This window comes from Cornus florida, unplaced genomic scaffold (genome assembly GCF_030987335.1).
Source record: "Cornus florida cultivar Cherokee Brave unplaced genomic scaffold, ASM3098733v1 CherokeeBrave_3.0.0_Hap2_Chr05, whole genome shotgun sequence".
NCBI lineage: Eukaryota > Viridiplantae > Streptophyta > Magnoliopsida > Cornales > Cornaceae > Cornus > Cornus florida.
This window is the reverse complement of record NW_026775575.1, coordinates 107,883,660-107,898,749: the sequence shown is the minus strand read 5'-3', so window position 1 is coordinate 107,898,749 and position 15,090 is coordinate 107,883,660. Positions and strand designations below refer to the sequence as shown.

Sequence of the window (15,090 nt, the reverse complement as noted above, 5' to 3'; positions counted from 1 at the left end):
ACAATCAGTTTTAAAACAATAGAGGTACAAGAAATCCAGTTTAATTTTAATCCTTAACAGTTCCCTGGAGTTGTGTTAGACATGCAAAGAACACGAATCAATGGGATAGAGTTAGGATTAGAACTTGCCTTACACCGACGTCGTCCTAAAGTCTCCGGCCAACCCTCTGTTTCTTCCCTCTCTGTTGCTTCCCAGACTTCTCCCAAATTACTTCTGCCTTTTCTATATCGTGGATACAACCCTCAACCCTAGGCAGAACATCACTGGTATATTTATAGACCACCAATTCTAGGTTCCATTAAACCCTAAATGATTTATTCGGCCCATAGACCAACCTATATTATACCAACGTCGGCTGCATAATTGAAGGTGATAATAACACTAAAACCCTAACCTAATCCTACCATAGTGGAAATTAAATAGAACAAATACAAATTCACAATTTAATTAATTATAACAATAATTCACATAAAACAATTAAATCCATTTAATTCAAATCGCAAATAATAAATGCAAATCAATAATCAATTATTGTAATTAAACTAATCAACACCTAGCCACGTAAGCACCTCAAACATAATTAAAATAAAAACTGAAAACAATAAAATAAATAATAAAATTTCAATTATATTCTTTTTAAGTTTTAGGGGTATTACAAACAACCTGTCCCAAAACACAAAACACATAATATCATCCAGCATCCCATTCATCCATTCATTATACCTCAACATAGTTCCTCTCATGGTGGAACATCCACACACCAATTAATCTAAATTAACATAATTACAGTCCCAAAATATATGGTTAAGATCTAAAGTCCATGTCTTACAACGTTACATGATACAATTACATGGAAATATATACCATGATTCTATTAGTTTCATTTACATTAAACAAAAGATAAGTTCGTTCTTAAATTACAAGGCCATGAATACTAACTTAGTTACATTTCCACAACTATGAATATACATAGAATGGTCAAAATACAAAATAGCAAACAACCTTCTAACAACTTTCAAGTTCGCGGAGGATTGTCATCCGCCGTTTCTTTGCCATGACCTGAAAAAAATAATAAGTATGTAGGGTGAGCTATATGCTCAGTAGATGACACTTAAGACACGCATCTTGTGTCCCCGTGAATCCAAACATAGAATAGGTCAATGGGAATGGGGATCATACAATATCGGGATAATACAACATTCCAATCAAACTCAAGTACAAACAATGCAATGCCATGAAATGCGAATGCATGCCGATGTCGCTCCCCGTTTTCACATTTAAAATCCATCTCTTTCAAACTGTTAATATAACCCGCCCTTTGGTGACCCCGCGGCGACACGAGAGGAGGATTGGCTAGTGTCCCTGACCCTTTGGTAACCCCGCGGCGTCATTATGGGGCCCAGCTAGCTCAACCATGCTAGGGCAACTCCCTAGTCCCCTCTAGGCTATATTAACACTCCGGCCCTTTGGTACCCCCGCGGCTACCGGGTTTTTATAAAACCATTTCGTAAAAACTCTTTTCCCAAAATTTCCCTTTTTGTTTCAAGCAAATTCTCCCATTTCATGCAAACCCAATGGTATGTACATGTATATATATCCCATGCTTTCAATATTATGGCATTTAGAATTTTACACCATATAATTAAGCATACATCATATTTAACATCTCTAAATGAATTATCAACACATTAAACACAACAAGACAACACAAAATTTTACACCACAAAATTAAGCATACATCATGTTCAACATCTTCAAATGAATTATCAAAACATTAAACACAACAAGACAACCTCTAAGCATGCTTTTCTACTCGTATTCATAATCATGAATTTTCCTAAACATCATTTATATAATCATTGAAACAATTAACTTCCAAATTAAACATGCTTGTCACAACAAGAGAGATATAATTCACAATGGAGCAAGAAAAACATGGATTAAGAGCCCCTACCTCTAAATTAAACAAAACCCTTGAAATTGGGTCATAAAATTCGAGCTCCCAAAGAGGACCAAAAGCTGGAATTTTCGGTACTAGCACGTAGAGCTCGTCGTGCTCGTCGTTTTGCCTCAAACGGCACCTAAATCCGCCAAGAATTAAGAGAGAAATCAAAGATTGAAGTTGAAAAAGAAAAAAAGCAGAAGCAGCGAGAGAGAGAGAGATATGAGCTGCCGAGAGAGAAAACAAATTGGAATTAAATGGGTCTGCAATGACCCTTATATCTCAGGTGGGCCCCACAGTTGAAAAGTCATTATACTAATTATATATATAGATAAGTCAAAAACTTTACATTCTCCCAAACTTTAAAAAAGATTTCGTCCCCGAAATCAAGACATACCTGGAGAAGAAAACAACTCTGGATACTTGGAGCGAACCTCCTGTTTGAGCTCCCAAGTAGCCTCCTCGACTCCGTGGTGTCTCCAAAGAATTTTCACCATGGGTATTGTCTTGTTCCTCAATACCTTTTGTTGTGTGTCAAGAATTTGAACTGGTCCTTCCTCGTAGGAAACATCCTCATCAATGTCTACATCAACACAACTCAAAATGTGAGATGGATCTGGCTTGTACTTCCGTAACATCGATACATGGAAAACATTGTGGACCCTATCCAACTGTGGTGGCAAAACAAGTCTGTAGGCAACCTCTCCTACACGGTCCAAAATCTCAAATGGTCCAATGAATCATGGAGACAACTTGCCACTTTTCCCAAATCTCATCAATCCCTTCCGTGGAGAAACCCGAAGAAAAACGTGGTCTCCCACCTTAAAGGATAATGACCGTCTCCGCTTATCCGCATAACTCTTCTGTCGGCTCTGAGCTGTAAGTAACCTCTGTCTTATCAACTTAATCTTCTCAGTAGTCTCCAATACAATGTAAGGTCCTAAGGCGGCTGTCTCGCCTACCTCAGTCCAACAAACAGGAGACCTACAAGGTCTACCATACAACGCCTCAAATGGAGCCATCTGAATGCTCGCTTGATAACTGTTGTTGTAGGCAATTTCAATAAGTGGAAGGTGATCCTCCCAACTATCACCCAAGTCAAGCACACATGCCCGAAGCATATCCTCCAAAATCTGGATAGTACGCTCCGATTGACCGTCAGTCTATGGATAGAATGTCGTACTCGGGTGCAACGCTGAGCCAAACGCTGCTTGAAGTCCTTCCCAAAACTTCGAAGTGAACTTAGCATCCCTATCTGAAACAATGGTTACTGGAACTCCATGCAACCTTACAATCTCCTTCACAAAAAGAACACCAAGCTTCTCTGCATCATCTGTTGCCTTAATAGGAAAAAAGTGAGCCGTCTTGGTCAATCTGTCAATGATGACCCATACGGACTCATTGCCCCTTTGTGACCTTGGAAGACCTGTCACAAAATCCATAGCAATATGCTCCCATTTCCATTGCGCTACAGGTAATGGTTGCAACAAACCGGCTGGTCTCTGATGCTCGGCCTTCACCTGCTGACAGGTAAGGCATCTAGCCACAAACTGTGCAACATCTTTTTTCATCCCGTTCCTCCAATACTGACGTCTCAAATTTTGATACATCTTGGTACCACCTGGATAAACTGCAAAGCGGGAAGTGTGAAACTCCCGTAAGACGTCCTCACGACAAACAGTAGGAACCACTAACAAACGCCTGAACCGTAGACCCCCATCTGTATACAAAGCCCAATCTTTCACTGTCTCACCACTGGAGATCAAAGCGTGAATAGCATCTAAATCCGGGTCCTGTCTCTGTGACTCAATCACTCGTACAACAAGAGTAGGCTGAGCCATAAGACTAAACAAGAATGCCGGCTCGCTGTCAACATCATCATCAAAACAATACAATCCCATCTCTGCCAAATCCTTAAGCATCTTCCACTTCCGAATAACCAGACAGGCCAAAGTTCCACGAGATTTTCGGCTTAAGGCATCTGCTACCACATTTGCCTTGCCCGAATGATACTGTAAGTTAAAATTATATTCTTCCAAGAATTTAACCCATCTTCTCTGTCTATTGTTCAAGTCCTTTTGGGAGAAAAGGTACTTGAGACTTTTATGATTCGAGTACACCTCGAATCTTTCACCATACAAGTAGTGTCTCCAACACTTCAAAACAAATACAACTGCCGCCAACTCCAAATCATGAGTAGGGTAGTTGTACTCGTGAGTCTTCAACTGTCGAGACCCATAAACCACTACTCTACCATCCTGCATCAACACACACCCTAAACCATCACGTGAAGCATCACAATAGATCACATAACCCAAGCCACGCTCAGGTATCACCAACACTGGAGCCGTAGTCAATCTTGTCTTCAATTCCTGGAAAGATGACTCACAAGCTTCATTCCATACAAACTTAATCCCTTTCCGGGTTAAACGGGTCATAGACGCTGCCAAACGGGAGAAACCTTTCACAAATCTCCGGTAGTAACCCGCTAGACCAAGAAAACTACGGATCTCAAACACATTCTTGGGTTGCTCCCAATTCAAAACAGCTTCAATCTTTGATGGATCAACTGACACTCCACCTTCTGAAACAACATGTCCCAAAAACTTCACGTCTTGTAGCCAAAACTCACATTTCTCATATTTGGCATACAACCGGTGCTCCCGCAAAATCTGTAAAACAATACTTAAATGGATCTCGTGTTCCTCCCGAGATCGTGAATACACAAGAATGTCATCCACGAAAACTACCACAAACTGGTCCAAGTAATCGTGAAAGACGCGGTTCATTAAGTCTATGAATGCCGCTGGAGCATTAGTCAAGCCAAAAGGCATAACAAGGAACTCATAGTGTCCATACCGTGTACGGAATGCTGTCTTCGGGATATCCTCATCCCTAACCCGCAACTGATAATAGCCAGACCTCAAGTCAATCTTGGAGAAACAACTGGCTCCCCTCAACTGATCAAATAAATCATCTATCCTTGGCAAAGGATACTTGTTCTTGATGGTGGCGCGATTCAACTTCCGATAATCGATGCACAACCTCAAAGAACCATCTTTCTTCTTAGCAAACAAGACCGGTGCGCCCCATGGTGACACACTCGGTCGGATGAAACCTTTCATCCTCAAATCATCAAGTTGTCTTTTTAATTCCTCCAATTCAACTGGTGCCATGCGATACGGTGCCAAAGAAATCGGTGCGGTACCTGGCATTAACTCAATAGAGAACTCTACTTCTCGGTGTGGAGGCAACTCTGTCAAATCCTCCGAAAACACATCCAGAAAATCACCAACAACTGCAGGATAATATTCTTCCACAACAACATCCTCTTCGGCTATAAGGGTAGCCAAAAAGTAATCACCACGACTCCGTCCACGAATTCCATAAAACGATGAAATGTGGGAATCACTTCGATCTCCCACGAAAAAGAAACAGTCTCCCTCAGGAGTACAAACTGTAACCCTTCCTTTGAAACAGTCGATCGTGGCATGAAAAGAAGCTAACCAATCCATCCCGAGAATGACATCAAAGCTAGTCATCTCCAGGAGGATAAGGTCAAACACAAAAGTCCGCCCGGCTATCACAATGGAACAGTCCCTCACGACTCGGCTTAAAGACACTGAAACTTCAACTGGCGTATCAACACATAATGCCCGATCCATAAAACTAACCTCTAACCCCGATGCAAGTGCAAATGATGATGAAATGAAAGAATGAGATGCACCAGAATCAAACAAAACACGGGCCCAAGAACCAAACACTGGAAATATACCTCGGAGAACTTATGATCCAGGAGATGCATCAGTCGGTGCAAGGGCAAAGACACGCCCTTGCGGTGCCTGTGCCTGTGAACTACTAATCTGAACACCAGACTGTTGTGCCGACACAGTAGGAGTATCCCTCCTAGCTGGTCGTGAACCCTGAGAAGACAAGGCAGGCTGTGGTGGTGGCGGCGGTGGTCTGAAACCTGATTGAACCGTAGCCGACTGTAATGGCCTCTGCCGTGACCCTCTACCACTAGTGGTGCCTGCTCCTTGACTCGAACAGTCCCGAATCAAATGGACCTGCTGGCCACACCCATAACAAGCCTTCGGAGCTGAAGAAACTGAAGTCAATCTCATAGGACAACTGGACTTGTAATGCCTAGGCTGCTGACATTGATAACAAACAACTTCACCCTTGTCAGATCCAATTGGCATAGGAGTGGTAGGAACAGATCGTGTAGATTGTTGCCCCTGAAACTGAAATGAACCACCCTTGTTCTTCTTCCAAGAAGATCCTTCTGAGGATGGCCCTGCACCCCTCTTCTACTTCCACTGTTCCCTTCTCGTATCCTTATCTCTGTTATCCGCTTTTAACATTAAAGCCCTTTACACTGCTTCAGAATATACCTTGATGAACTGTGTCGTGATCAACGGCCTCATCCGATCATTAAGACCAGAAACAAACTTCCGAGTCTTGTTAACTTCATCTCTCACCATTTCTAGAGCAAAGCGAGAAAGTGAAGTGAACTTGTTTTCGTATTCTGCCACTGACATGCTCCCTTGGATAAGGTTATGAAACTGGTCTTGTAACTCCCATCTTTTGGAAAGCGGAAAGTACTTTTCATAAAACAATTCCTTGAACTTGTCCCAACTCATCTCTTCTATCTTGTATCGGTTCGTAACCGACTTCCACCATAATTTAGCATCCTTAGCAAACTTATAAGTAGCTAGGATGATCTTCAAATGATCTTCTGTCACATTCATAGAAGTCAATTGAGTTTCAACTTGCTCTATGTAGTCATCTGCTATCATCGGATCCGCACCGCCCTCAAACATAACTGGCATCAGCTGAGAAAACCCCTTAATAATCTTGAGACGCTTCTGAGCTGGCGTCTCCTCAACTTGAACTGTAGGTTGTGGTGCCGACTGCGACTGAGCAGCAATCATTGCCCTCACGACATTTTGCAACAAACGATTCAACTCCAGTGCCACAGAACCTTTACCCACTTCGACGGGTGCTTCAACATTATCCCTCCTTGTGGGGACAACTCTCGGGGGAATTAAGTCCCTAAGAAGTGTGTCCTCATCATTTAGCTCATCCGGATTGGAGCTGGAGCTCTCGCCAACATCACCCCTAGTCGGTCTAGGGCCAACTTCCCTGATTTCCTCACATCGTGACATCGTTCTATAAAACAAAGGAAACAATTCAATAACGATAACACTAAGGTCCAACCGTGAACAACCCAACGCAAAAACATACTGTACAAACATTTAGCATGTAATACTATGCAATGAACACATTAATGCAAGCATATAAACACATAAGCACGTAAGCAAGTAAGTAGTTAAGCATGCTTTTTCACATAGCAAAACACTTTTCCAAACAAGGAAATAACAATGCAAATGACTTCCCAGACAACCCTAGGCAAGCCTCTACCCGTCGTCCTAATGGTATTCGAACCATTGCTCTGATACCAAATTTGTAACGACCCTAACTGATGCCAAAATTTAAAAAAAATTCGGCATAACCTCCCCTAAAAATGGGCCTTTAATAACCTATCTCAAAACACAAAACACATAACACATAATATCATCCAGCATCCCATTCATCCATTCATTATACCTCAACATAGTTCCTCTCATGGTGGAACATCCAATGTAAAGTTTTTGACTTATCTATATATATAATTAGTATAATGACTTTTCAACTGTGGGGCCCACCTGAGATATAAGGGTCATTGCAAACCCATTTAATTCCAATTTGTTTTCTCTCTCGGCAGCTTATATCTCTCTCTCTCGCTGCTTCTGTTTTTTTTTTCTTTTCTTTTTTCTTTTTCAACTTCAATCCTTGATTTCTCTCTCAATTCTTGGTGGATTTAGGTGCCGTTTGAGGCAAAACGACGAGCACGACGAGCTCTACGTGCTAGTACCAGAAATTCCAGCTTTTGATCCTCTTTGGGAGATCGAATTTTAGGACCCAATTTCAAGGGTTTTGTTCAATTTAGAGGTAGGGGCTCTTAATCCATGTTTTTCTTGCTCCATTGTGAATTATATCTCTCTTGTTGTGACAAGCATGTTTAATTTGGAAGTTAATTGTTTCAATGATTATATAAATGATGTTTAGGAAAATTCATGATTATGAATATGAGTAGAAAAGCATGCTTAGAGGTTGTCTTGTTGTGTTTAATGTTTTGATAATTCATTTGGAGATGTTGAACATGATGTATGCTTAATTTTGTGGTGTAAAATTTTGTGTTGTCTAATTGTGTTTAATGTGTTGATAATTCATTTAGAGATGTTAAATATGATGTATGCTTAATTATGTGGTGTAAAATTCTAAATGTCATAATATTGAAAGTATGGGATATATATACATGTACATACCATTGGATTTGCGTGAAATGGGAGAATTTGCTTGAAACAAAAAGGGAAATTTTGGGAAAAGAGTTTTTACGAAATGGTTTTATAAAAACCCGGTTGCGGCGGGAGTACCAAAGGGCCGGAGTGTTAATATAGCCTAGAGGGGACTAGAGAGTTGTCCTAGTGTGGTTGAGCTAGCTGGGCCCCATAATGACGCCGCGGGGTTACCAAAGGGTCAGGGACACTAGCCAATCCTCCTCTCGTGTCGCTGCGGGGTCACCAAAGGGTGGGTTATATTAACAGTTTGAAAGAGATGGATTTTAAATGTGAAAATGGGGAGCGACATCGGCATGCATTCGCATTTCATGGCATTGCATTGTTTGTACTTGAGTTTGATTGGAATGTTGTATTATCCCGATATTGTATGATCCCCATTCCCATTGACCTATTCTATGTTTGGATACACGGGGACACAAGATGCGTGTCTTAAGTGTCATTTACTGAGCATATAGCTCACCCTACATACTTATTATTTTTTTCAGGTCATGGCAAAGAAACGGCGGATGACAATCCTCCGCGAACTTGAAAGTTGTTAGAAGGTTGTTTGCTATTTTGTATTTTGACCATTCTATGTATATTCATAGTTGTGGAAATGTAACTAAGTTAGTATTCATGGCCTTGTAATTTAAGAACGAACTTATCTTTTGTTTAATGTAAATGAAACTAGTGGAATGATGGTATATATTTGCATGTAATTGTATCATGTAACGTTGTAAGACATGGACTTTAGATCTTAATCACATATTTTGGGACTGTAATTATGTTAATTTAGATTAATTGGTGTGTGGATGTTCCACCATGAGAGGAACTATGTTGAGGTATAATGAATGGATGAATGGGATGCTGGATGATATTATGTGTTTTATGTTTTGGGACAGGTTGTTGAAGGCCCATTTTTAGGGGAGATTATGCCAAATTTTTTTTTAAATTTTGGCATCAGCTAGGGTCGTTACATGAGCTATGCAGCTAGTTTGAAAATTGCAGTTTGGTCAAGTTGCAGCACAAAGCTCCGACTCTTGTTTTTTGAAAAATTAAATTGTGATTTACTCAACATTTTCTATATTAATTTTCGGGGAAAAAAAACATTTTCTATATTCTATAAGTAAAATTAAATTGTTTGGTGTACTAAGAGCTCCATTGGTCAAGTACGAAAATCTAGATTCCAGCCTAAAAGTAAACATTTTGTGCAAATATTATATTAGGTCCAAATCCAGTCTCCCTCAAAAATCTCTGTAAGTAAAATTAAATTGTTTGGAGTACTAAGTAAGAGCTCCATTGGTCAAGTACGAAAATCTAGATTCCAGCCTAAAAGTAGACATTTTGTGCAAATATTATATTAGGTCCGAATCCAGTCTCCCTCAAAAATCTCTGTAAGTAATAGTCTCCTTGAGTAAAATTCAAATAAAAAAAAATTCAAAAAATGGATCATCATAAGGAAAAAGAAAAGGTAAATAACACTCACAAACCCAAAAATTGAATAATATCTGGTAAACCATAAAGCACCCTATGTAAAATGGGCCATTTGAAGCTGCTTGGCCCAGAACTTTGTATAAGAAAGTTATGTGTCGTGCAGGATCTTAAAATTGGCTAGGAATGATAACACAACATATCCAACTAGTTTTAACCAAAAAAAAAATCACATATCCCCCTGGTGTGCGCGCGCGTGTGAGAGAGACAGAGACAGAGACAGAGAGAGAGAGGAATTATACTTGTTGAGGCATGTAAAAATACAGAAGGAAAAAAAAAAAAAAAAAAAAAAAATCAAACAAATAGGAACTAGGGCTTACCCGGACTTTCTGTGTTATTTTACTCTGGATAAGAGAGGGCAAAAGCATTATTAAAAAAAGAAATTTGATGAGGAGGGCAAGCAAATATATGAATAGACAATCTCCAGTAACTTATTAGATGAGGATTTAAGGTGGGTATCACTCTCTTGTTTCACACTACTAAATCAAGCAGAACCATACAAGCTGAGAGCAAAACAAATCCCAAAAGAGAAGAAAATAAAAGCTACACAAACAAGAGCAGCAAATTTGTTAGAGATTACAGTGGATGAAAAGGAAATAAATAAATAAATAAATATATATATATAGATATATATAATCAATATGATTTTTTTAATTACGGCCAGTGGCACCATCTTGCTGGAGAGATGAATACCGCGGTTAATTGGAGTGGATATTTCCATGTACATCCCGAAATCTGACTTACATCTCAATCAATTGCCAAGAAAGGGAAGCAGGTTATACAAAAATCAGTACCTCAAACCTTCAAAAAGAATTCTTTTCATTCATGTCTGAAATTCCTTATAAGCTGATACATATTTATATATAAGTTGATGAGGGATATGTCTGGAATTCATTCCTTCAACCTGTTTCATTATAATCACTTCACCTAAAATCACCTTCTGAGATGCCAATAAGAAATCTTCTATGCCACAATTCCTGAAGCAAGTGATGACCAAAAAAGAGTCAGTAGCAAGAGATAGCATTCCAGAAAGAAAGAACTCAAAAATCAGTCCATTCATGTATTAAATGTTAAGGTTTAAACCAAATTCATTTAATACATTTTGTTTATAAATCTGACAGATTTCATTTTGATTATAGAATACTATAACACCAAAAATGAAAAACACAAATACCAAAGCACAGACTCTTGCAGATTAAAAGGGAGAGAAAAGAACTTGAATTTATGATAAGCTCATCATGCAAGGCTGGATTCCAATAAGTAGTGACTAGAAACTTAACAAGAGCTACTCTGTGAACTAATAATTCTAAGTCCTTTAAAATATTCATTCGGACTTTCAATGAAAGAAACTTCAAACTTCAAGCATCAATATTTGAAATGATAATGCCTTATGTTTCTTTAAAGGCAAATATTGAAGGATTAAGATGAACCTAGTCTCCAAATTGTTTATAAGTTGATGCAAAAACAACACAGGATTTGAGCCTCAATTGTGTGATGTAGGCATCTTCCTCGGGGCATAATCCTCTCAATTTCCTAGCTTACCTTCAAGAATTGCTCACTTTAGATGATTGATCGTGTAAAGCATGCAAATGTCCTGTATTGAATTTTCAACTACCAAATTATTCCATGATTGAAATAGAACCATCTTAAATCCAAACAAGTTCTGTGAGCCATTCTATCAAGTAAACAAGAACAAACCCAGTCTGAAGTATGTAAATCTTTCTTGTTGGCTCAAGGAACTGAAGGTTAAGGTTTATATATGATGAAAAGAATATCTTATGGAATATGAGAATGGCTTCACTATTTTTCTTGCATTTCTCTTTTCTTTTTTCTTTTTAAATAAGTAAATAAAAATTGGGAAGAAGGGGGTGGGGGTGGGGTTTGTTGAATCCTAGAGGGGTTACCTTATTTCTAATATTATAGCTTCCTTCAGATCAAATAAATTTGAGTTGGTGGAAGTTAAAACATCTAGTTTCCTATATTCAACCTAAACTAATAAATGGGTTTTGTGCCTCCTCTATCTTGGAAGTTGTCCAACGCCCACGGGATGAGGATACCCTCCATGATAACTTGGTGAAGAAAATGATAATACAAAACACTAACTGAAGTATAACAGCGTTACTGTTACCTCTATTTGATTGTCTAACTGCAGTACTATAATCTCCAATATAACCCTCAGAACCTTTGGCTGTGACATCTGCTGCATTGCTGAGCCCATAACCAAATGAAGCAGAACCATCTAGCTCAGAAGATGTAGATGGCCAAGTTGGATCACTAAATGCCGAACCACTGGAATACAAGTCCCCATAGGACCCCTCATAAGCACCGTTTGAGGCAGCAAATGATGATGTTCGAGATACACTTGTGCCACTGTTTTTTCCAAATACACCACCTAACTCATAGCTGTTTTCTCCAGCCGCGTATCCAGCAGTTCCATTGGCATGGCCAGAAGTAATCCTGCCACCTTGAGCATTAATAGGAGAAGCCCAACTTGCTCCACTTCTAGAGACTCCAAAACTCCCACTTCCAAAGCCCAAGTAAGCACCAGTGCTAGCAGAATTAGTAACATTGTTAAGGCCAGCATTTCCCCACATATTCCGAGCTGATGAGCTTAAAAGGTAACCATTACGGCCATTGCCAGCACCATAACCAATAGGAGTGTTATATCTGTTTGAATTGCCATTATAACAAGGACTCAAAAGCTGCCCATATCCAAGATTGTTATTAAAGTTGGAGTTCCCTCCAAAGCTCGGGCTCAACACTGGGTCCAAATTCACGCCCACTCCGTAACTAGGAGAGCCAAAAGGAGAGAACCCATTACGACCACTAACCGGATTAAATCTACCATCCATCCTGACTCCGTAGCCTCCGACTGAGCTCATATTAAAACCCTGAGCATAGCTATTAAGGAAGCTGTTAGCCTTAATAAAACCATAGTTATAACCAAGCAAAGGGCTCTTGTTGGGCCCTGGTGATAGTTCTTTGGGAACTGCCCGCTTGACCTCAACCATTTTACCATTCAGTTCATGAAAGGTTTTATACAGCACCCTATCCACTGCTTCCTCTGAATCATAAGTGATGAATCCAAAGCCTCTTGGCCTCTGGGTGTTGTGATCATACATCACTACGACATCAGTAATGGTACCAAACTGGTCAAAGTATATTTTAAAGTCGCTCTCTTTCACAGTAGATGCTAAGCCTCCGACAAAAATCTTTTTTGTTCGCCCAGGACCTGAAGATCCTTGAATGCTGTTATTGTTCAGAATATGCTCAGCCCTTGGAACAGCCTTCTTTGCTTCAACCTGAAAAATTGAAAGCCTATAAAATGAATATCAAAAGGTGAATACTGAATTATCGATTGCCCGTGCATATAAACAAAAACTGATCTTTCATAAGTCTAGAATGTTGAGCTGCAAACAAATTTCTCAATTATATTTTTGCTGCAAACGATTTTAATTTTCACTTCATTATGAATTTGAATTGGATTTGAGTGTCAAATCAGAAAGAAACAACATTACCACAAATTTGAATGTGGACTTTTAGGTTCCTCACTAGTGAAATTATATAATAACACTTGACTATATAATCATCAATAGTAAACTACTTACTGCTCGACCATCAATAATGTGCTTCTCCTTAACCACTCTTTCCGCAACAACAGGATCAGCAAAGACAACAAAACCAAAACCGCGAGCACGACCTGTGATGCGATCTCTCATGATCTCTGCCTCCACCACTTCTCCATGTGAAGTAAAATATTCTTTAAGGCCATTTTCATCCGTGTCCCAGGAAATCCCACCAATGAAGACCTTACCTAGATCTGGTTCCATATTTTCTACAATCCCCACATTGAATCACTACATTAGTCATATTTCCAGTCTCTCAATTGAACAACAAAAAATTAGCAGATGGAAACTAAGTTCAAATTTAACACCAGAAACAAAATTCAATACTTTCTATCATTTATTTTATCATTTACTTCGCCAGAAAAGAAAATACAATACTTTCTACCATTTACTTGGTATGTAACACCTTCTTAGTACCTATAATTTCTGCATTGGACACAATCTGTATTATACAGAATTGAATGTTTTAATTCTTGTAGCACATAAGAAATGAACAACCCATCATCAAAAGCCATTTTAGCAGATCCAAATGTGAATAAGAAGACAATGAAGCACGTAAAATCATACCTTATCCAGAAAATGAGACAGAACCCAGTGAAGACTTCGATCAAATACAACGTGGGTATTGTGGAATTCAATCCAGGGACTTCGGATCCTTCATGCATTAATCAAAACGCAATTTTTTGTTCCTGAAAAACCAGAATTCATGTAGATCAGAAACCCAATTAGAGAAGTTGATAGTGATCAAGAAACAGAGTGAGTGTCGAAGAATTAAAACTCAACATATGAAGAAACTGGATTAGAAAATTGAAAAAAAAAAAAAAAAAGATTTGATGAGAGGCATATACATATAAATAGTACAAATATAGCAGCTGCTCATCCTCTCTCCAAACGTCCCTCCCTTCTCTCCAAAGGTCTCTCCGTTCTTTTCTCTTTCTTGTTTATTCCCCTCCCTTTTCATTAAATTAAAAGGAAAAGATTTTGTAGTTGAGATAGGTGAGAACTGAGAAAAAAAAAAAAATATATATATATATATATAGCGAGAGAGAGTATTTTGGAGGAGCTAAGCTGACAAGGACGATTTTAAGACATGGATTTGATATATATTAATTTATGATTTATTATTTTTTAATGTAGTTATAATATTCTCTGACGGTCTGATCCGTACAAGCTTTTTTTTTTTTAATAAAAAAGAAAAGAAAAATTTTGCACCACATTTTTAATTCAGTCATGTGTTTAAATACTGTTGCACCTTTTGATTTGCCTATTAGCTTCTTTGCATAATTACTCTTATCTCTTTCAGTGCAAAATAAAAACAAAAGAAATATTTTCGGTCAAATTTTGACAAAAGTGGTTTAGATTCGTGAAGGAATAGAAGTTTTCAAGATTTCGGGAAATAAATATTTATGAGATATGGTATATTTTCTCCTATTTTTGAGATTGTATATAAACACTGGATTGATTGATAGTTTGCCATAACAATAATAATAATAATGAAAGAAAAAAAAAATTCTAACTTTGCTAAAGCAGAAGTATGAGAGCGACAAAACGAAGTGTGGTAGGATGGAAGAAATTTGAATGAAAGAGAGAATAAGAGATAAAAGAAACATTTGTAGGGAAGAGATTATATTCTTCCTTCTTTTTATTT

General features: G+C 38.6%; 1 protein-coding gene across 1 annotated transcript; it reads right to left on the bottom strand.

Annotated features, from left to right (window-relative positions):
• Positions 1–10,418: 10,418 nt before the first annotated feature.
• Positions 10,419–14,444, bottom strand: LOC132308375 (heterogeneous nuclear ribonucleoprotein 1-like). Its single transcript, XM_059806436.1, has 5 exons — positions 14,291–14,444; positions 14,010–14,131; positions 13,425–13,651; positions 11,945–13,118; positions 10,419–10,793 (listed from the first exon to the last, which is right to left on the bottom strand). Exons 3-5 carry the CDS (start codon positions 13,644–13,646, stop codon positions 10,780–10,782), a joined length of 1,410 nt encoding a protein of 469 aa, XP_059662419.1. The 5' UTR covers positions 13,647–13,651; positions 14,010–14,131; positions 14,291–14,444; the 3' UTR covers positions 10,419–10,779.
• Between the last annotated feature and the right edge of the window lie 646 nt (positions 14,445–15,090).

Coding starts and splice junctions, on each gene's coding strand:
- LOC132308375 (XM_059806436.1), bottom strand. CDS start 13,646: ATGGAACCAGATCTAGGTAAGGTCTTCATTGGTGGGATTTCCTGGGAC. Junction 13,119..13,424: donor ACATTATTGATGGTCGAGCA/GTAAGTAGTTTA, acceptor TCAATTTTTCAG/GTTGAAGCAAAGAAGGCTGT.